We start from the raw sequence: 24,036 nt of genomic DNA on the forward strand, positions 1-24,036 counted from the left end.
CTCGTAGAATTCAATAGTTATTTATCGTCTTTTCTACTACATCACAAGTATTAGAACACACAGTGTAGCAAAATAATTCGCACGAAAAGCTAAAGAACAAAACAAGAATAAAAGTTGTAAATTAGTGGTAAGCTGTCTCCACGACCATTTTCATCGTCATCTGTCAGGCCGGTGGTTCATCGGAAGATGTTCCAGGTTCAAACTGATAAGGCATTATTTGTTGTGTTGCACAAATATTAGTCCAGTCGTCATTACTACACTATTCATCATCGAAAGAAGAATCGCATGATCAAGCTTGGCAGTCGCTGTCGGTCCCACTTTCACTTACGCTGAAAGTCATCTCGTGGTAGGTTTCTGTGAAGCGCGTTCCCTTCGTGACGTCACGGCTATTTACAGGCAAATGTTTTTACCGAGAATTTTACTCGGTCGTTTCCGGCAGTGTTCTACGGAAGTGATGTTTTAATACTTTTATGAGGCATTTTCGTAATTATTGACTTACATATCGGTGTAAAATATTATTGCAATGAATTAAGAAAGCATTTAATTGTGGAATTTGAAATTTTAGTGTATGGTCTGGCACAGCACTTTAAGCCTCTGGGCCCCGTTCCACGAAGCGATCTTAGCCTTAAGATCAACTTAAGTGCATAGGGTAGCTATGCGCTTAACGTAATCTTAGGGCTAAGATCGTTTCGTGGAACGGGACCCTGATAATGAACCATCCATGATAAATTGGGCCGAAGACATCAAATTCACCGTACCTACCCCAAGACATCAAACTCACTGTACCTACCCCAAAATGACATAAAGATGGCATAGAAGACTGTTCCCGGGTGATCAAACAGGTACGCGATTTTCACGAACAGACAGACGTCAGACAGATACCAGTACTGACACCCGACTTCCTCATCACACAGCGGGCACATCTTGTAACTCTTGTTACTCAGGCACACCTCAATGCTGTGAACAACAAATAACAGTATTATTAAAGGTCATGGTATGTGTTGTCCTGTTGACATCAGACAGATACCAGTACTGACACCCGACTTCCTCATCACATAGTGAACACATCTTGTTACTCTGACACACCTCATTACTGGGGAAAACAAATAACATTATGTTCTTACTCATCCATTGGAGAGAACATCATGTTTTTAATTTATGATAACATATACCAATAACACACATACATGCTTTATTGATTGAAAGACATCATATTCTTACTCGCCCATTAGAGTTTAAAGTCTGTTTTGTTTAACGACACCAGTAGAGCACATTGATTTATTAATCATCGGCTATTGGATGTCAACAGCCATTAGAGATAATATTGTTTGTTATTTATGATAATCCGTATCAATGGGTCCATCAATGCAGATCGATCCAAAACCAACCATACATCAAGTAAGCGCTTTACCACTGGGCCCGAAACGTAATTGTTACTTACGCTGGAATGTTGGAGCTCATGGAAAAGATTCCATACATAAACACCAGGGTCCCGATCACAGAGGCAGGCAGAAGCCAGGCAGTGTAAAAACCTGAAATGTAAAGTACACCATTTATATCACTAGGTCAATAAGGTTTGTTAATAACACCCCAGCACATGGTTTAATCAGTAACACCCCAGCACATGGTTTAATCAGTAACACCCCAGCACATGGTGTAATCAGTAACACCTCAGCACATGGTTTAATCAGTAACACCCCAGCACATGGTTTAATCAGTAACACCTCAGCACATGGTTTAATCAGTAACACCCCAGCACATGGTTTAATCAGTAACACCCCAGCACATGGTTTAATCAGTAACACCCCAGCACATGGTTTAATAAGTAACACCCCAGCACATGGTGTAATCAGTAACACCTCAGCACATGGTTTAATCAGTAACACCCCAGCACATGGTTTAATCAGTAACACCCCAGCACATGGTTTAATCAGTAACACCTCAGCACATGGTTTAATTAGTAACACCTCAGCACATGGTTTAATAAGTAACACCCCAGCACATGGTGTAATCAGTAACACCCCAGCACATGGTTTAATCAGTAACACCCCAGCACATGGTTTAATCAGTAACACCCCAGCACATGGTTTAATCAGTAACACCCAGCACATGGTTTAATCAGTAACACCCCAGCACATGGTTTAATCAGTAACACCCCAGCACATGGTTTAATAAGTAACACCCCAGCACATGGTGTAATCAGTAACACCTCAGCACATGGTTTAATCAGTAACACCCCAGCACATGGTTTAATCAGTAACACCTCAGCACATGGTTTAATTAATAACACCCCAGCACATGGTTTAATCAGTAACACCCCAGCACATGGTTTAATCAGTAACACCCCAGCACATGGTGTAATCAGTAACACCTCAGCACATGGTTTAATCAGTAACACCCCAGCACATGGTTTAATCAGTAACACCTCAGCACATGGTTTAATCAGTAACACCCCAGCACATGGTTTAATAAGTAACACCCCAGCACATGGTGTAATCAGTAACACCTCAGCACATGGTTTAATCAGTAACACCCCAGCACATGGTGTAATCAGTAACACCTCAGCACATGGTTTAATCAGTAACACCCCAGCACATGGTTTAATCAGTAACACCTCAGCACATGGTTTAATTAGTAACACCTCAGCACATGGTTTAATAAGTAACACCCCAGCACATGGTTTAATCAGTAACCTCAGTAAGTCCCAGCACATGGTTTAATCAGTAACACCCCAGCACATGGTTTAATCAGTAACACCTCAGCACATGGTTTAATAAGTAACACCCCAGCACATGGTGTAATCAGTAACACCCCAGCACATGGTTTACACATGGTTTAACATCCCAGCACAGTAACATCAGTCAGCACATGGTTTAATAAGTAATCCCAGCAGTAACACCCCAGCACATGGTGTAATCAGTAAAATTCCAGCACTTGGTATAATCAGTAATACCTCAGCACATGATTTAATTAGTAACACCCCAGCACATGGTTTAATCAGTAACGCCCCAGCACATGGTTTAATCAGTAACGCCCAACCACATTAATTAGTATCTACATCATTCACTAAGTAATCAGTGGATATTAATTAATTATTCTTGAAAACATTGTCTATTGAAATTTGCAGCTGTTGCCATGGTAACGTAAATAATATAACTGACTACAAAATGTTATCATATCGTTGGTGGATCGATCGTCATGGTATATGTGTGTGTGAATTCATGTTAAAATATCAACATATTTTGATAATATTTTTGGAAATGTACAATAAGTGAAAATTCTTTAAATTTTGCAAAAAGAACATAACAGGATAAGGGTTAAACTAGGAATGTTTGTTTAATAACACCTCAACATACTGTTTAATCAACAGCTACAAAATACAAGCTGTAAGATATACTGGTACAACTCAGTATAATTTAATTTTCATAACTTGGATCAGTAACTTTTGAAGTCTATTATAAGTAAAATGTTAAAGTTAAAGTTAAAACTGAACTCACCCAGCTAGGATTATAAACCTGAACTCACCCAGCTAGGATCATAAACCTGAACTCACACAGCTAGGATTATAAACCTGGATCATAAACCTGAACTCACACAGCTAGGATTATAAACCTGAACTCACCCAGCTAGGATTATAAACCTGAACTCACACAGCTAGGATTATAAACCTGAACTCACCCAGCCAGGATTATATACCTGAACTCACCTAGCTAGGATTATAAACCTGAACTCACACAGCTAGGATTATAAACCTGAACTCACCCAGCTAGGATTATAAACCTGAACTCACCCAGCTAGGATTATAAACCTGAACTCACCCAGCCAGGATTATGAAACCCTAGGATTATAAACCTGAACTCACAGCTAGGATTATAAACCTGAACTCACACAGCTAGGATTATAAACCTGAACTCACCCAGCTAGGATTATAAACCTGAACTCACACAGCTAGGATTATAAACCTGAACTCACCCAGCCAGGATTATATACCTGAACTCACCTAGCTAGGATTATAAACCTGAACTCACACAGCTAGGATTATAAACCTGAACTCACCCAGCCAGGATTATAAACCTGAACTCACCTAGCTAGGATTATAAACCTGAACTCACACAGCTATGATTATAAACCTGAACTCACACAGCTAGGATTATAAACCTGAACTCACACAGCTAGGATTATAAACCTGAACTCACCCAGCCAGGATTATAAACCTGAACTCACCTAGCTAGGATTATAAACCTGAACTCACCTAACCAGGCGAAGTAGATGGCGATCTTCTCTCCGAAGTATTCTCGGATGTGGTCGAGGGGCTGGTACTTGTACCACACACCCCACCGCGCCCAGTACTTGTACAGAATCTGACGCATATTCAGGTGTTCCGGAGCCACTGGGTGCTTAGGTAACTCGTGAGAACCCTAATAAATAAAACAAAATTAATATATATGTTAATTTGTACCACACACCTCCCTCCCTTCCACCACGTCCAGTACCTGTACAGAATCTGATACGTATTCAGGTGTTCTGGGGCCACTGAGTGCTTAAGTAACTCATGAGAACCCTAATAAATAAAACAAATATATATACAGTGGACTCTGACTAAACCGGATTCTGTGTAATCCGGATCTCTGCGTAAACTGGTCCATTTCTAAAGTCCCGTCCAGCTACCGTTTATCTCTTAGGTATAAATCTCTGCCTAATCCGTACTCTGTCTACTCCGGACTCCGGATCAAAAATCAAGAACGAAAGAACCATTCATGTATTAATTACCTCTGTCTACACCGGATTGGGATTTGACTGAACGACAGGCTGCTTAATTAGTTGAACAATGATCGTCAATTGCCAAGTAATCAGGACGCCGTCGCAAGATCAAATACAAAATGTAATCACACTCGTGTGAAGTTTACTCTTATTGCGGTAGGCCGTTAGATCAATAGGATTAATATCAGTGTGTGTGTTGATACCTAACTGATTTCACTCTTATGAATTCGGCGAGTTATACTTGTCAACCTAAAGCATGTATAAATAGGTGCGAGTAGATTGTATATTTTGTGTTATCTTATTTCATTTATAATGGCGGAACGACCCAAAAAACGGCAACATATCGAACTTTCATTAAAAACTAAAGTCTAATTAATACAAGAATTTGGTTCAAATCCACAGTCAAAACGAATAACAAATGGAAAGTTTGAAAATCTAAATGGATTGTTGCACCATTGGTTTAATCAGGCAAGATCTAAAACTGTACCAATTTCCAGCCCAATTTTAAAAGAAAAGGCTCTTCAGTTCGCCGAGCATCAGAGGGTTGGCTGATGTCGTGGAAAAATTGCAGCAAACTCAACCATCCATGGGATCATATGTCATTGTCGATCATTCAAGAACCATAACTCTGGGTGAACTCTGTCTAAACCGGTCCTCTATGTAAACCGGACTATTTCGACAGTACGAAGTGAGTCCGGTTTAGAAAGAGTCCATTGTAATCATTTGTACCACACCCCCCCCCCCCCCCCCCACCTTGCCCAGTACTTGTACATTATCTCATGTGCATTCAGGTGTTCTGGGGCCACAGAGTATTTAGGTAACTCTTATAAATATATATTTATTTCTATGAAACAGTGATGAAATGGAGTTATGAAAAAATATCTGGAAATTTTAATACTGGCAGTGAATTACTGACATTTTTTAGGTAACTCACGAGAACTCTAATAAAACAAATATATATATTATTTTTTTTTATCTATGAAACAGTGATAAAAAGGAGTTATGAAAAAAAAACCTGGAAATTTTAATACTGGCATGCAATTAATGATATTGGCCCTAGGGTTAGGGTTGCTCAGTGGTCTAAAATACAGCACAGATTCATTAAAACCTTTTGTCTTTTTATTTCCAATATCGCTGTTAATCTCATATGTCATACAACTCTATTTTATTTTGCTGTTTATTATATTAAATATATAATTACCCATATTATTCACATATGTACAATGATACAGTGATATAAGGGCCCTAACCATGGCACTACCATATTTGTTTCTTGGGTCATTAAGCTTTAAACTCTAAAACAAAATTAAAACAAATTAACTGAGGGTGTTAATTTTTGCAAGCACTTGCACCAGAGGCAAGCAGTCCACCATTAATCTACATCTCATCCCTTGTAAAATTCTCTCCACTGCTTACGACATGACAGTAGGCCTACAATAATTTATCAGTTTAAAATTCTCTTCACTGCTTACGACATGATAGAACAATAATTTAACAGTTTAAAATTCTCTCCAGTGTTTACAATGTGCAGGGGGAATGATAGAACGATAATTTAACAGTTTAAAATTCTCTCCATTGTTTATGATGTGCAGGGGGAATGATAGAACGATAATTTAACATTTTAAAATTTTCTACAGTGTTTACGACATGCAGGGGGAATGATAAAACAATACTTTAACAGTTTAAAATTATCTCCAGTGTTTACAACGTGCAGGGGGAATGATAGAATGATAATTTAACAGTTTAAAATTCTCTCCAGTGTTTACAATGTGCAGGGGGAATGATACAATGATAATTTAACAGTTTAAAATTCTCTCCAGTGTTTACAACGTGCAGGGGCAATAATGATAGAATGATAATTTAAAAGTTTAAAATTCTCTCTCCAGTGCTTACAATGTGCAGGGGAAATGATAGAACAGTACATTTAAAAGTTTAAAATTCTCTCTTGCAATTACAGAATAATAATTTAACAGTTTAAAATTCTCTCCAGTGCTTACGACGTGGAGGGGGAATAATAGAACAGTATCTGGGGTGCTTACGACATGGAGGGGGAATGCTGCGGTATACGTTTTCTCCTCAAGAAGTCTCTCGATTCCTATCTCAGCTTTCTTCTTCTTCCCATACACAGCCGTAGAGAGAATCTCGAACACGATCTGGTTTCTCTGCGTACATGTGAAGAAATTGTCAGGATCGTCACTGCCCAAAAACCTGATAAAGACATAACATTAGACCAACCCTGAATACCGTATTTTACCTATTACACGCACTGGTATATAAACCTGATAAAGACATAACATTAGACCAACCCTGAATACCGTATTTTACCTATTACACGCACTGGTATATAAACCTGATAAACACATAACATCAGACCAACCCTGAATACTGTATTTTACCTATTACACGCACTGGTATATAAACCTGATAAAGACATAACATTGGACCATCCTTGAATACCGTATTTTACCTATTACACGCACTGGTATATAAACCTGATAAAGACATAACATTAGTTCATCCTTGAATACCGTATTTTACCTATTACATGCACTGGTATATAAACCTGATAAACACATAACATTAGACCAACCCTGAATACCGTATTTTACCTATTACACTCACTGGTATATAAACCTGATAAACACATAACATTAGACCATCCTTGAATACCGTATTTTACATATTACACGCACTGGTATATAAACCTGATAAAGACATAACATTAGACCAACCCTGAATACCGTATTTTACCTATTACACGCCCTGGTATATAACCCGCACTCCTTGTTTTAGACAAAGTTCTGAATTACATCCTTTTAATAAATCTTGAATGTACAAGTCGTGGTGCACTGGCTGGAGTGAGAAATAGCCCAAATGGACCCACTGATGAGGATGAATCCCAAACCAACCGTACATCAAGCGAGCACTTTACCACTGGGCTAAGTCTCGCCCCATTTTTACATGGATTATACAACTAATTTTGAGGGTGGAATGATGGAAATACATGGTAAAAAGATCTCAGGTTAACACATTTTGCCCGAATATCTGCATCATGTTTGCCCAAATTTGAGGTTTTGTTCCCGGTCTAGGGGGGCAGTTGCCCCCCTCTCTCATATGCTTATGTATATCAAGGTGGACTTGAAGCATACACTAATTACTTTTGCACTGTAAAGACGTTTTACACTGTACCTGTGTAGCTTTGATATTTTGAAGTCACAGGTGTAGTAGTCGAGTGGTTTGTTGGGGACATTCTGACTCATCAAGTTGGGGATGTGCAGGGTGCGGAACAGCTTCTCCGACCAGTTGTCGCTCGGGTTCGGGTGAGCCTGAACAAAGACAACATCATTTCATTTCAAATTATTTACCGACAGCAGTATAATTTTTATCCAACATATACTTGTTTACACAGTACGTGTTAACAATTTGAAGACTAATGACTGGCTGCTCTTAGGTGATGACCAAATCACCAATGCCATACATCCAATGAAAAAACAGCACAATCAAAATCAATTACATTGTGACGTATTGTTACAAATGTAGCTTCAAGTGCAAGGGCTGTAAATAACTTTCAGTCAAAAAAGATGTAAAAATTTGCTTAAAACTTTGTTTTTGAGGATATGTAAGAAATAGACATAACATTAGACCCATTCGTGCCTGTTAGATATCATTTTATCTTACAACTCGTTGTTTAAAAACATATCAAAGTCGCTTTCGCTTGTTAGATACATTTTAAAACAACTCGTTGTAAGATAAATGGTATCTAACGGCCACTCATGTATTATTCTCTATATATCAATGATGTGATCTACACAAAATTTCACGGTCAAGTACATTTCATGACTGACAATATGTGAACACTACATTAACTATTTTCAATTAAATTTAAATATCTCTCTTTTTTCCCTTCCCTCCCTAAAATCCCTCACTCTGTCCATATGTTCGTCTCTCTCTCTCTCTCTCTCTCTCTCTCTCTCCTCTCTCATCTCTCTCTCTCAGTTTGTATGTCGACGGTTCCAAAGCATCAACTTTCAGAACTATCCAATCAAACACTAGGCACAGACAGTCTAAACTTTCAAAACTTATAACAATTTTAACTTTGTAATTTTTTAAAATGTCTATTAATTAGTATGTGGAGAATGTCTCAGAAAATTACTGTCTGAAGTTTCAGAACCATCCGATCAATACTATAGAAGATAAGACAGATATCTAGAAACATTGTTTGATGGATACATTGTTTTCAGAAAAACCCTGCTGAAGAATGTTATAGTAAAGCTAATAAATAGTAAATTATCTTATATAAAAGCAGATTACAGAGTAAACCTTTGTTACTGTTAAATACAAAACAGTTTTAAAATAGTGTTAACAGATTATTACTATACTCTTGTTGTAATATCACCAAACAGAAACAAACTATTCAGAATTGCCACTTAGGACGTGTTAGATGGTTTTTCTAGCACCTGTCTACCAGTTGATTGCACTAGAAGCAAGCATTCTAACAGTACTGCTAAATCAATTAATGCATGTCCCCTAACGTGTCTTTTTTTTCATTTTAATTTCAAGGGCTATAAGTAAATCACTATGGAAGTCAAACTTGATCTGTAACAGTACATGATAAAGCTATACACAAAATTTCAGCACAAATCTTGAGGTATTGTAAAAAAAAAAAAAAAAATAAAAAAATTGAATTTCTGTATCTCCTAAGTTCAAGGGCCATAACTCTGTCAACAATGGGTAAATCACCAAGAAAGTCAAACTTGTTCTCTAACATTACATGATAAAGCTATACACAAAATTTCAGCTCAATATCTTGAGGTATTGTGAAAAAAAAGTCTGGAAAACAATAATAATATATGTGGAAAAGACAGACAGACAGACAGAAGGATAGAGACAAAACCTATAATCCCCTACAGTTGGACTTGTAGGGGACTAATAAATATCCTTTCCAATCCTGTAGGGTGAATATATATAGAAAGCATCTAAATATAATATACACAGAAGGAAACTAAATATAATATACATAGACAGCATCTAAATATAATATTACATCATTATGTACTTCGTATAGGGAAAACCTAGAAGCAAAACAGTTTATTGAGAAAAGCCCATAGGTAATGTTAACCATGCATAATAGAAAGTGTATACTTTACAAAGTGGAATAGTTGCTTACATGCTGAAAAGCAAAATGTTTCAAGTTCCAAGCTGATTAATAAAGATACATAGTTTCACAAACACATCTAGTCAAAAACTGACATCTCAAGCAAACTCCATGCAATATAATGCACATGTTCAATGATTCCTACATACATTCACATCAGGCATTAAAAGAAAGGAATGTTTTTATTTGACAATGCACTTAACACATTTTAATTATGGTTATATGGCATGACACATAGGTTAAGGTTCACACAGATAATGAGAGAGGAGACCTGCTGTCATCACCCTTTTCTATTAGCAGCAAAGGATCCACAAGAAATGATAGTAGTATGTGAAAAATGTTGCAGGTTTCCTCTCTCAGACTAAATGTCAAAATTACCAAATGTCTGACATCCAGTGAATGATTAATAAATCAATGTGCTCTAGTGGTGTTGTTAAACAAACTTTGACATATGATCAGAATTTGAAGCTATGAAAAGCATGCTTTAATGCATGCTGCTTTAATAAATATCTTTAAATTTTGCCTTGGCCTTCATACACATTGCATATATGTAAGAGCTGTTCCAAAATTGATCACATGGTTTAAAATTCATAATGTACAACAATACCACTAACACACATCAATTTGACTCATCATTGGCAATTTAATGTCAAACATTTGGTAATTCTGACATATAGTCTTAGAGCAAACGCACTACATTTTTCCATAATCAGCAAATTATCTTTTATAACACTTTCTCACAGACACAACATAAGTATACCCGGTATGACAATTTTCATTGGTTTTCCTACATAAATGACAACACATGCCATGTCCTTGCTTTACCAGGCATGAGGTACTGGTTGGGATAGGGCAAAAAGACAGTCAGTCCACCAAGAGGGTTTGATCCCACAACTCAAACACCTCAGATGAATGCTCTACTAAATGAGCTGTATCCTGCCACATTTGGAGGAGCCAATGTGGGTTGTCCGGCCAAAATGATGGAGGCCAAGGATGAAGTCACTCCAAGCATGTACAGGAGGAGGTTTTATTGGTCGAGACCCTCCCTGCTCAAGCAAATGTTATTTTTTCTCAATGTATTATTTTCTATAATCCTCAGTCATCACAATCTAGAACTCCCTGCTGGTCACTAATGGTCCACCATTGACCCATTGGTATCATGCTGGCTGCAATTTAACTTCAACATGGAATTGGCCACCACTGACCCATTGACATCATCCTATCCGAGATCTTACTCCAACATTGATTTGGCCACCGTTGACCACCAACATCATGGTGTCTGAGATCTTACTTTAACACGTGTCTGAGATCTTATTCCAAAGTGGAATTGGTCACCACTGACCATCAACATCATGCTATCTGAGATCTTACTTCAACATAGAATTGGTCACCACTGTTTACCAACATCAATATGTCTGAGATCTTACTTTAACAAGGAATTGGTCACCACTGTTTACCAACATCAATATGTCTGAGATCTTACTTTAACAAGGAATTGGTCACCATTGACCACCAACATCAAGATGTCTGAGATCTTACTTCAACATAGAATTGGTCACCACTGTTTACCAACATCAATATGTCTGAGATCTTACTTTAACAAGGAATTGGTCACCACTGTTTACCAACATCAATATGTCTGAGATCTTACTTTAACAAGGAATTGGTCACCACTGTTTACCAACATCAATATGTCTGAGATCTTACTTTAACAAGGAATTGGTCACCACTGTTTACCAACATCAATATGTCTGAGATCTTACTTTAACAAGGAATTGGTCACCATTGACCACCAACATCAAGATGTCTGAGATCTTACTTCAACATAGAATTGGTCACCACTGTTTACCAACATCAAGATGTCTGAGATCTTACTTCAACATGGAATTGGTCACCATTGACCCACAACATCATGATGTCTGAGATCTTACTTCAACATAGAATTGGTCACCATTGACCGCCAACATCATGCTGTCTGAGATCTTACTTCACATAGAATTGGTCACCATTGACCACCAACATCAAGATGTCTGAGATCTTACTTCAACATGGAATTGGTCACCATTGACTCACAACATCATGATGTCTGAGATCTTACTTCAACATAGAATTGGTCACCATTGACCACCAACATCATGCTGTCTGAGATCTTACTTCAACATGGAATTGGTCACCACTGACCCATTGACATCAAGATGTCTGAGATCTTACTACATCATGGAATTGGCCACCACTGACCCATTAACATCATGATGTCTGAGATCTTACTTCAACATGGAATTGGCCACCATTGACCACCAACATCATGCTGTCTGAGATCTTACTAAAGATCTTAATTCAACATGGAATTGGCCACCACTGACCCAATGACATCATGATGTCTGAGATCTTACTTCAACATGGAATTGGCCACCACTGACCCATTGACATCATGATGTCTGAGATCTTACTTTAACAAGGAAATGTCCACCATTGTCCACCAACATCATGATGTCTGAGATCTAACTTTAACAAGGAATTGGCCACCATTGACCACCAACATCATGATGTCTGATATCTTACTTCAACATGGAATTGGCCACCATAATGATGTCTGATATCTTACTTCAACATGGAATTGGTCACCATTGACGACTAACATCATGCTATCTGAGATCTTACTCCAACATGGAATTGGCCACTATTGACCACCGACATCATGGTGTCTGACATTTTACTTCAACATGGAATTGACTTATGTGATGATCATGGATAATTTTTCACTGATGTGTCACATGCTCGTAATGAAGAAATAACATGAGGCATACATACAGCATTCATTGGATGCTCCAGTTCTCATGGCAACTAACTACTTACATTATTATTACAATGTGCCTAAAACAAAAAGTCTAGCAAACTGAATCAATGTATTAATAAGAAAATGAAAACAAACTGCAAATGATGATGATGATGATGATGATGATGATGATGATGATGATGATGATGATAATAATAAAACCAGTGAAAAGCACATTCAACACAAATACAAGACATCAACAAGCTAAAATTACTACTGTCTTTATGCTACAATGGGTTTATATACATATATATATATATGTGTGTGGGGCGGCTAGGATCAATGCTAATTTTGCACCCTGCTAGCAAGGAAACATGTCTTCAACTCCAATAAGCAGATTGCAACCTTCCATTATCAACATTAATCATTAATGACACATATGCATTTCATTTGAACTTGATGTTCATACTTATATATTCAATTACAGGTGTGTGCAGGGGGTGGGGGGTGGGGGGTGGGGTGGGGTGGGGTTGAGTCCAATAACATCCATGCTCCAAGAACATTTTCTGTTCTTTAATGTATTTTTCACAGGATCCTGATTTGACACACACAACCCCCCCCCCCCCCCCCCACCTAAAAAATTCACTTGTCACAGGCTAGACCCTCCTGCACAATAGTAAGCTATTCCACATTGTGGAGTGGGCTGGCGATAGTAGAAAAGAATTAAGGTCACGATGGTTGGTATTTACGGCAATAGCTGTTTGTTTTCAAGACATAATATTATATCTGTAGATGATAGACTGTTTGTTTTCAAGACATAATATTATATCTGTAGATGATGGGCTGTTTGTTTTCAAGATACATTGCATAACAAAAAAACCTAAATATATGTGACATAGCATGCATGCAGTCAAGTGCTGATAATAAATTATATTCAAAATTAGAAATTTTTTCTGACAATTCTAGTTTAGTTTACTAAATATTTCATTCAAGAGTTATTTAATAATGCATTAACAATAATATATGGTGGTTTTATCGTCTGTGTTGTATTACTGTTTTATTTTGTGAATTTATCAATAAAAGAAAGGCCTACCAGTAAATCTTCAGCAAAATTGATATTATTTACCATACTAATTCTTGTATAAAATGTACCCAAATTAGTTGAAAATAAATTTCTACATTTGAACAATTTATATTTAAAAAGATAACTCTTTAATTTTATTTCATATTACAAATATGATACCAGGTTCAAATCCAAATCCTAAAAAAAAAAAAAGTTTTAACTTGTGCTCCCCTTCCCCATTACAGGGGCGTCGGAGTTGGGGCGCCAGAAGCAGCAGCCACCACCCCAATACTTTAGCTATTGTTTTTGGAACAGTACATATTTGTACATATTTTAATGTTCTTTCTGTTTAATATTCTGACAATATTACCTGAAACAGATATCTTTGAAAATGTTTCAAGTGGGAACACCTCTGCAGCACAATCTGCAAGAGGGGGATACCCCTCCCATACCCACCCTTTCTGCTGCCCCAATGTCAAATTCCTTCTGATGCCCCTACATTAGAGATTGTGGCTATACTTCAGATATTATTCCTACAAACCTGTAAGTGCCCTTTCTCAAGTCCAAACCCTGCATTCATCTCTGTTTCTCATTTGCCATAGTTTGACACCCAATAGCCGATGTATTTTTCATGCTGGGGTGTTGTTAAAGGGACAGACTCCAGTTTCAACCCATGAAAAATATCACTAAGTTTAGTTAGTCTACAAACCTGTAACACATTTCGATAAAGTTACAATTGAGTGAAACATGAGTCTGTGACTTTGAAATGGTGAAATACCCTCTAAAAATAAAAAAATAAACCAAAACTCGACTCCATAACTGTTACTTCTCAGACGCATGTGCATTTTTTAAAATATGAGAAATGCATTGTGTGATATTAAACACCCCAGGATGATCAAAAACACTTCGAATGTACGGAAATGGATAATCTAAACAACAGAATCTAAGTAAAGTATGATTTCAGTTATCAAAAACGGCTCTAATACATGTAGTAAAAAATATGCCTTTGTGTTTAAAAACTAGGGTATGTCCCTTTAAACAGCCATTCTATCTATCTGTCTGTCTGTCTGTCTGTCTGTCTGTCTGTCTGTCTGTCTGTCTGTCTGTCTATCTATCTATCTATCTATCTATCTATCTATCATCTCTGTTTCTCAAACAGTAAATTGTATTTAACAGGCAGACTGTTTAAGAACACAAATCACACACAAACACTGTAAAATAATAATCAAGAGTTTGATTTTAATTATACCTGTAGTGGAGCTCGTAGACTCAGTTCCTCAGCGTACAGGCAACAAACCTCCCATGGGGCGTGGATTTTCACAAAGTTTATCAACTTCTTCTCACTCTGCAATGACTCCTATGGGAAGAAATAAGAAGAAAGAACGAAAAAGAAACCTGCAGTATTAAAAGTTAATTAAATTGGATACAGAGAAATTATTATACGAGCTTGTGTGTCATACTGATTTTACGAAACGAGTGAAAGTATTCTTGTATTGCTCAAGCAAGAGCAAGGGTAATACATGAATCCTGACATAAGTTTCGTAAAATCAGTACGACTCAAACGCGAGTGTAATAATTTCTTTATTATTTATTTATTAGTGTTGTTTTCTTTATAAATAACAAGACTCAACTCAAAATGTTTCAGCCACAACTAGAAGGAGACGATGAAATGACGTCATATTTCAAATGCACAGTCCAAACTAGGACTGGAGAAGCAACGTCATGATTATGACATCGCTTCCCAAAATTACATTATTGCCCTTGTTATTACACGTGTGCTTCGTATGATTATTATTAACTCGGTTATGTTGAACCATATGGATAATAAAGAGCGATTATTATATGAGCTTGTGTGTCGTACTGACTTTATGAAACTATTGACAGTATTCTTGTATTGCTTGAGCGAGAGCGAGGGAAGGAAGGAAATGTTTTATTTAATGACACACTGAACACATTTTATTTACAGTTATATGGCGTCAAACATATGATTAAGGACCACACAGATATTTAGGGAGGAAACCCGCTGTCGCCACTTCATGGGCTACTCTTTTCAGTTAGCAGCAAGGGATCTTTTATATACACCATCCCATAGACAGGACAGCACATACCAAGGTCTTTGATGTACCAGTCATGGTGCACTGGCTGGAGCGAGAAAAACAAATGAATCCTGACAGTTTCATGAAATCAGTACAATTCTCACATGAGTGTAATCTCTTTATTATCCATATTATTATTAATTTTTATTTATGCAATGTAATTACAAGATTTCACATACACCGAGCTGAGACTGGGGAAGCCACATCATATTATTATTAATTTTTATTTATGCAATGTAATTACAAGATTTCACATACACCGAGCTGAGACTGGGGAAGCCACATCATATTATTATTAATTTTTATTTATGCAATGTAATTACAAGATTTCACATACACCGAGCTGAGACTGGGGAAGCCACATCATATTATTATTAATTTTTATTTATGCAATGTAATTACAAGATTTCACATACACCGAGCTGAGACTGGGGAAGCCACATCATGTTATGACATCGCTTCACAAAATTATGCCATTGATTGGTCACATGATTACTTGTTATTACCGGTACATGTGTGTTTCATATGGTTTTATTAATTCAGTTATGTTGAACCGTGTGGATAATAAATATACAAAACTTCACATACGTTGTGTTCGCTTCCTATTTATTGCACAAGTTTATTTTGTGCAAGAATATATACCACAAGACCGCGTAGCAGTCTAGTGGTATGTTCGTTCGCAAAATAAATGAAAGAAGTGTTTTATTTAACGATGCACTCAACACATTTTATTTACGGTTATATGGCGTCAGACATATGGTTAAGGACCACACAGATTTGGAGAGGAAACCCGCTGTTGCCACTACATGGGCTACTCTTCTGATTAACAGCAAGGGATCTTTTATTTGCGCTTCCCACAGGCAGGATTGCACAAACCATGGCCTTTGTTGAACCAGTTATGGATCTCTGGTCAGTGCAAGTGGTTTACACCTACCTATTGAGCCTTGCGGAGCACTCACTCAGGGTTTGGAGTCGGTATCTGGATTAAAAATCCCATGCCTCGACTGGGATCCGAACCCAGTACCTACCAGCCTGTAGACCGATGGCCTGCCACGACGCCACCAAGGCCGGTCAAAATAAATGAGTGCAATAAATAGGAAGCGAAAACAACATATGTGAAGTTCTGTATTTATTACATACCTACTTTTATGTTTGACACAAATGTTTTTTAATTTGACGTCATAACAACACTTTGTTAAATCTATGAGCAAAACTCCTTTCATGGATGTGCTTAACATTCAGAATCATGCTCTGTGGCAGCTTTGTGTAATGTTTCAAATTCTATGTGACATAATTTGTAAATCATATATGACATCAGTAAATAAAAGGTGCTAACTGCAGTTAGAAAAAAAGGGAATTCCCCATGTAAAAGTTCCAGTCCAGATCGCACATGTGCGATACAAAATAAATTTATTACACGGTTTCAAAATGTCTTTATCACTATAGTAAGATTGAATAGCTATGTAATAAACACCAGTAATATATGATGAAACTTGTGAATTTTTTTATTTTTTTTAAATCCTAAAACCGAGATTTTCAAGATCTTTTTCTTCACTTAATAAGTCCCCCAAAATATAAAGCTGCCATTACTAGTTCCCGAGGTAAATACATAGAGGATATTTCATGTTTTTTGTCAAATATGATTTATATCTCATCGAGTGAAGTTTGCAATCATATCTCATGAGTCGTGCTATTATATAACTTTTGGCAATTTACCTTTATTTTTAAAATGCCAGCAGCAAAATAGTTCCGGCTTTCTTACAGTGAAGATAACACTTTCTACAGTGCCGATAACACATTTTAGAATGAAATGGTGAAATTTTCACTCTAAAATGTGTTATCGTCACTGACTGCCTGATAAAACTTTTATTTCATCGATATTTTAAGATATTTCACTTAATGTTATATAATACATTTTTCTCTTTTTTTTCAAATAAAATGCACTTTGAGCTTCTACAAACAGAATGACCAAAAACACATTAGATTTGTAAAAAAATTAATTTTAGCAAGAAGTTATAAGCAATGTGTAATTTACTGGTTAAAAAAAAAAGAAGGGCCACTTATTAAGGATTTGCCATCACAAAAAATAAGGTAGTTATTTATCTTAGTGCTAAGATAAAGTTATTCACAGTCATCTTAGTGCTAAGATAAGGTAGTTATGCCATCACAGTGATCTTAGTGCTAAGATAAGGTAGTTATGCCATCACAGTGATCTTAGTGCTAAGATAAGGTAGTTATGCCATCACAGTGATCTTAGTGCTAAGATAAGGTAGTTATGCCATCACAGTGATCTTAGTGCTAAGATAAGGTAGTTATGCCATCACAGTGATCTTAGTGCTAAGATAAGGTAGTTATGCCATCAGTGATCTTAGTGCATAAGGTAGTTATGCTCAATACTAAGATTAATGGTGATCTTAGTGCAGGTAAAAGGCTTAGTGCTAAGATAAGGTAGTTATGCCATCACAGTGATCTTAGCGCTAAGATCACCTTAAGTGCATAAGGTAGCTCAATACTTAAGGTGATCTTAGCACTAAAATGGCTTCGTTAAACGAGGCCCAGAACAACTGTCCCTACCTAATTACTAGAGTAAGTACCTTTAAAGAGACATTCCTGCGTTTGCTGCATTGTAAGATGTTTCCGACTAATAAAATATTTCTACGATTTAACTTACAAATTAAATATATTTTCTGGTTTAGAATATCAGTGTCTGTATATTCAATGTGTTTCTGGTCGTCTTAATATTTGTAAGAAGCCCAAACTGGATTTTGTCTTCAAATAATTTCGTACGTACGAAAAAATTATATTTTTTAAATAAAATGAAATTTCACCTAGTACAAATATTAGAACAATCAGAAACACGTCTAATATACAGCCACTAATATTTTATGCATAAATATATATTTGATATGTAATTACAATCGTTAAAAAGTCTTTGTTAGTCGATAACATCTTAAAAAGTACAGCAAACTCAGGAATGTCCCTTTAATGAAAATGTCTTATAAATAGCAAACTGATCTGCGACAGAGGATAACTGTTTGAGTGTAGTAATGTAAAGAGTTTACAAACCTCCTCTAATTCCAGGCCAGTTTTAATGAGGCTCTGCAGGAACTTCTTACGATGCTGGGCATGTTTCTCATCAGGGGGCTTAACTCCGACCTTCTTGTCCAATAGATCCTCGTACACCAGAATATAGTCTAGAAATTCAAAACAGAATTATCATGTCTTATTTCATCACCCAATAACCGATGTGTATTTTTGTGCTGGGGTGTCAGCTATATGGTGTTCTGTCCAAGGTAGTGGGTTGATGGTTAGTAATGGTTACCTCTGTCCAATGAGCTGTTAAAACTCGATCTGGGTGGGAGCCGGTACTGGGGTGTGAACCCAATACCTACCAGACTTCATATGGAATTTTGTGTCTGTGAACACTGAAGCATCAGGGTGTAGAGATGGCGGGTTACAAATTGGGTGATTAGAGGGCATAGAGCAAAAATGCTTAACAGCCTAAGTCATTAATATCTGAGGTGTGCAAATATCACAACAGACTGAGTTACCATAGACATTTCTGTTCATGTGGCAAAGTACTCGTCCTCGTTCTAGCTTGTGCTACACAACTGATATATCAAAGGCTATGGTATGTGCTATCCTGTCTGTTTGACATCCAATAGCCGATGATTAATAAATCAATGTTCTCTAGTGGTGTCGTTATACAAAACAAACTTTTATCTTCTGTTTTTTTTAAGTACCCAAATTGTGAACATAATGCATTATTTCCCATTTCAACCAGCAACCTTTTGACTTTTAACATTACTTAATAATAAAATTTCATTACAATTTAACGTCATCCCATTCAATGTGAATTTGTTCATTTCTGGATGAACATAAATTTTTTTTAGGGACATTACTTTATAATGGTACTTTGTCTTACTAAGTGTTATTGTTTAAGAACTGAAAAATATTTCAAACTAAAATATGAAATGTTAGTGTTATTATTAATAAATATGTTTCAAATAAATTGTCTGTTATTTCTTTTACATTCATCTAGGTATGAACAAAAAAAAATCATCGGCAAACTTACTGAGTTTTCATAAAAAAAAAAAAAAATCGTACCCGATAAATAACAAACAATTCTTAAGTGACAAATTTATATATCTTTAAAAAAATTTAAAAAATGACAATCAGGGGTTTAGATCTCACTAATTTGGGCACAACAGGGACTTTTCGTTTTTTGAGTGCAGGAAGGTCGGTTTTAGTTCAGTACTGTCATTAACAGCTGCTGGAGAGTTGCCAATATTCAGAAATGGGATTGGGATTGGGAATTCTATTAACATGCCCGTATCCTTAAAGGTTCAGGCACGCCAACCCCAGATCCAGTCTCTGACATCGCCAGTGGCTGTTTCTAGGGCAGGAGGGTTTAGAAATGCATTTAAGGTAATTTGGGCACAGTGTTTATCAACTCAACTGTGATGCAATCTAAAGGTAGTACTATACCAAATAACTTCCGGCTGGGTCAAAGTTCGAGGTGCACCGAACTTTTGATAGAGAAGTGAATACCACAAGTCCTGTGATTGGTTATAAATGTGAGTGTGTTGGTTGTAAAAAATAATAGTTTCATCTTGGTAAAATAAATGTGCAATTTTATTTCATCTAGTACCAATGTGTCAAGTGGCCTTGTGCTTGAAACATGTATGGGGTACCTGTAAAAAAAAGTACTCAAATTTTGTGCAAAACTAGGGTAGTCATAGACGCTACCCGTTATCTCAGAAACGAGCAGCTTGACCCCCATTTTTTTCTGATTCACTTTAAGTGTAAGGGGTGGTAGTATTTATATCCGTGGCGTTTATGTCGGTTGATACGTTGCAGGTAGGAGTTTTAGCCGCATATGTTACTATTGTCGTCTATGGGATTTGATTTGGTAGTATACACCCTAAAGCCCTGACAATGGTTTTCCACTATACATGTACCTATTTTTCTGACGCCATCTTTGAAATAGCACTCCTTTTCGGACAAATTTTTCATGGTCAATCCATCGTCCTCTGTGAATCCCTGCAAAGACAAATTAAAAAAAAAATTAAATATATTAAACAGCAACTCCTGAGAAAATATTGATACAATCTAGATAATAGAGAACTACAATTCCTTCCTTTCTCCCTCCCTCCCTCCCTCCCTCTCTCCTTCTCTCTCCCTCTCTCTCTCTCACCTCCCCCCCCCCCCATCTGCCTGAGTCATGCAATCTAAACACCTCATCAAATCTATTCTCTGCCTGGGTTTCTCACCCGTTCCCAACCAGTGCCCTATGACTGATATATCAAAGGCCGTGGTATGTGTTGCCCTGTAACTCTGTGGGGAAACGGCATATAAAAGATCCCTTACTGCTAATGGAAAAATGGTTGCTTATACTTTATGTTAGAATTACCAAACGTTTCACATCCTATAGCTGCTGGCTGATTAATAAATCAATGTGCTCTAGTGGTGTCGTTAAACAAAACAAACTGTAAATGGAAAAATGGTTGCTTATACTTTATGTTAGAATTACCAAACGTTTCACATCCTATAGCTGTTGGCTGATTAATAAATCAATGTGCTCTAGTGGTGTCGTTAAACAAAACAAACTGTAAATGTTTCCTAATTTCACTTGTTGTCATCTTTTATAGTATCTTGTTTCAAAAATTCAATAAACCTTAACTTGAAAATGTGTACGACAACAAAGTCATTCGAGACCACTTTGAAATAACTGACAGAATTGATTTTCACAGCAGACAGAATTAATTACGCTTTATGTGTACTTTGACATTTTATACTCATGAAACAGACATCAAAAGACCTATCAGTTTTAGAAAATCAATATATTCAGATGCGCTCCGTGGATGTTTCAAGGTAAACGAGAAATCCGACAGATCGTTTCTCTAGATATTGTCCACTACAGTGGGATACAAAAGCTAAAGGTGTATGCTGTGTCATTTGAATTATTCTACTTCACCTTTTCATCGAAAATAAAACTGTATATTAGATTGTGGGAAAGTGCACATTTATAGGATATTAAACAAGCTTCCATTTCATATCATGTTTATGTACTGAGTGAAATAATTTTCATTTATCACAAGGTTCAGGGAGTGAAATTAAAAATGATCTCACTCTTAAGGGACATGAAACATGATACTCATAATTCATTTTAATTTGTATCACTGATCTCGTTTGTTTGCCGTTCCAGTAAGGTTGTAATGTGCCAATCAATGACATCGAAGTGTTATGTTTCACCTGATGTTCTAGTGCCTGCTCTGTCTCTCTGTCTCTGTCTGTCTCTGTCTGTCTCTGTCTCTCTCTGTCTCTCTCTCTCTCTCTCTCTCTCTCTCTCTCTCTCTCTCTCTCTCTCCTTCCCATTCTCTCTTTCTCTCATTCTCTCTTCTTTCTCATTCTCTCATTCTTTTATTCTCTCTACATCTCATTCTCTCTCTCTCTCTCTCTCTCTCTCTCTCTCTCTCTCTCTCTCTCTCTCTCTCTCTCTCTCTCTCTCTCTCTCTCTCTCTCTCTCTCTCCTTCCCATTCTCTCCCCTCTCATTCTCTTTCTCTCTCTCATTCTCTCTCTTCTCTTTCTCATTCTCTCATTCTTTTATTCTCTCTCATTCTCTCTCTACATCTCATTCTCTCTATATATCTCATTCTCTCTCTATCTCGCTCTTTCTCTCTCTGTGTGTGTGTGTGTCTCCCTCTCTTTGTCTCTATCTCTGTCCCTCCATCTCTCTCTCAACCTCCACTAGGGGTAACATATAGCTCAGTGGTAGAGTGCTTGGTAGGTGCAATGGGTGATTGGTATATTAAACATATTGGTATGTGCTGCCCTGTCTGTAAATACGTTGAGAGTTGTCTGCATTTTCAAAAGAGGCTTTGTGTAAAGAGGTTAATTGTAGAATTTTCAGGCAATTAAAATAGTGAAACATCATTTCATGTGGAGGTGGACAGTGACGGACGTACAGATGGACAACGCCATACCATAATACGACCCATTATAGATGGGCATAAAAAACATAGGAGGAGCTGTCAGATGAGGAAGAAACAAGATGGAATTAAAAGTAGAGAAAGGAAAGGAAGCCGTGGGTGTTTTGTTTTTATTTAAAAATTAAAACTGCTCCACATGGACATGTGATATTTCAAATGTTTTCTGTGATTGACATCACGCATTATCAGGGGGCGACCGGCTTCGGTGGTGTCGTGGTTAGGCCATTGGTCTACAGGCTGGTAGGTACTGGGTTCAGATCCCAGTCAAGGCATGGGACTTTTAGCCCACTGGTAAAGCATTCGCTCGATGCGCAGTCGCTGTGGGATCGATCCCTGTCGGTGGACCCATTGGGCTATTTCCTGCACCAGCCAGTGCTCCACAACTGGTGTAACAAAGGCCGTGGTATGTAATATCCTATCTGTGGGATAGTGCATATAAAAGATCCCTTGCTGCTAATCGAAAAGAGTAGCCTATGCAGTGGCGACAGCGGGCTTCCTCTCTCAATATCTGTGTGGTACTTAACCATATGGCCGACGCCATATAACCGTAAACCGGCCTCGGTGGCATCATGGTTAGGCCATCGGTCTACAGGCTGGTAGGTACTGGGTTCAGATCCCAGTCGAGGCATGGTATTTTAATCCAGGTACCGACTCCAAACCCTGAGTGAGTGCTCCACAAGGCTCAATGGGTAGGTGTAAACTACTTGCACCAACCAGTGATCCATAACTGGTTTAACAAAGGCCATGGTTTGTGCTATCCTGCCTGTGGGAAGCGCAAATAAAAGATCCCTTGCTGCCTGTCGTAAAAGAGTAGCCTATGTGGCGACAGCGGGTTTTCTCTAAAAAACAGTGTCAGAATGACCATATGTTTGACATCCAATAGCCGATGATAAGATAAAAAAATCAATGTGCTCTAGTGGCGTTGTTAAATAAAACAAACTTTATATAACCGTAAATAAAATGTGTTGAGTGTCATTAAATAAAACATTTCCTTCCTTCATGCATTATCAGTACTCTTCTTTGCAGACATGGACATACAGCATCCTGGTCCTTACTTTCAAAACATCCTGCATTATTCTTTTACACCTAGTTGCTGTTTAGCACCAATTATAACAGATAACTGCACACCCCACTGACACTTTCATACCAATACTGTTATCACTATTATCACGATGAATGTAGTTTTCAAACA

The 24,036-nt window shown here is 37.3% G+C and overlaps 1 protein-coding gene across 1 annotated transcript in view; it reads right to left on the bottom strand.

Moving 5' to 3' along the window:
- The window catches only part of LOC121390152 (anoctamin-7-like), a 139,274-nt gene that overhangs the window by 22,418 nt on the left and 92,820 nt on the right, over positions 1–24,036 (bottom strand). The window contains exons 3-10 of the mRNA XM_041521898.1: positions 20,813–20,894; positions 18,918–19,045; positions 15,005–15,112; positions 7,951–8,087; positions 6,801–6,969; positions 4,253–4,418; positions 1,442–1,532; positions 791–957 (exon numbers count right to left, since the gene is read on the bottom strand). Coding sequence (XP_041377832.1) covers positions 791–957; positions 1,442–1,532; positions 4,253–4,418; positions 6,801–6,969; positions 7,951–8,087; positions 15,005–15,112; positions 18,918–19,045; positions 20,813–20,894 — 1,048 coding nt within the window. The remainder of the gene's footprint in view (positions 1–790; positions 958–1,441; positions 1,533–4,252; positions 4,419–6,800; positions 6,970–7,950; positions 8,088–15,004; positions 15,113–18,917; positions 19,046–20,812; positions 20,895–24,036) is intronic.

This window comes from Gigantopelta aegis, chromosome 15 (assembly GCF_016097555.1).
Source record: "Gigantopelta aegis isolate Gae_Host chromosome 15, Gae_host_genome, whole genome shotgun sequence".
Classification (NCBI taxonomy): Eukaryota; Metazoa; Mollusca; class Gastropoda; order Neomphalida; family Peltospiridae; genus Gigantopelta; species Gigantopelta aegis.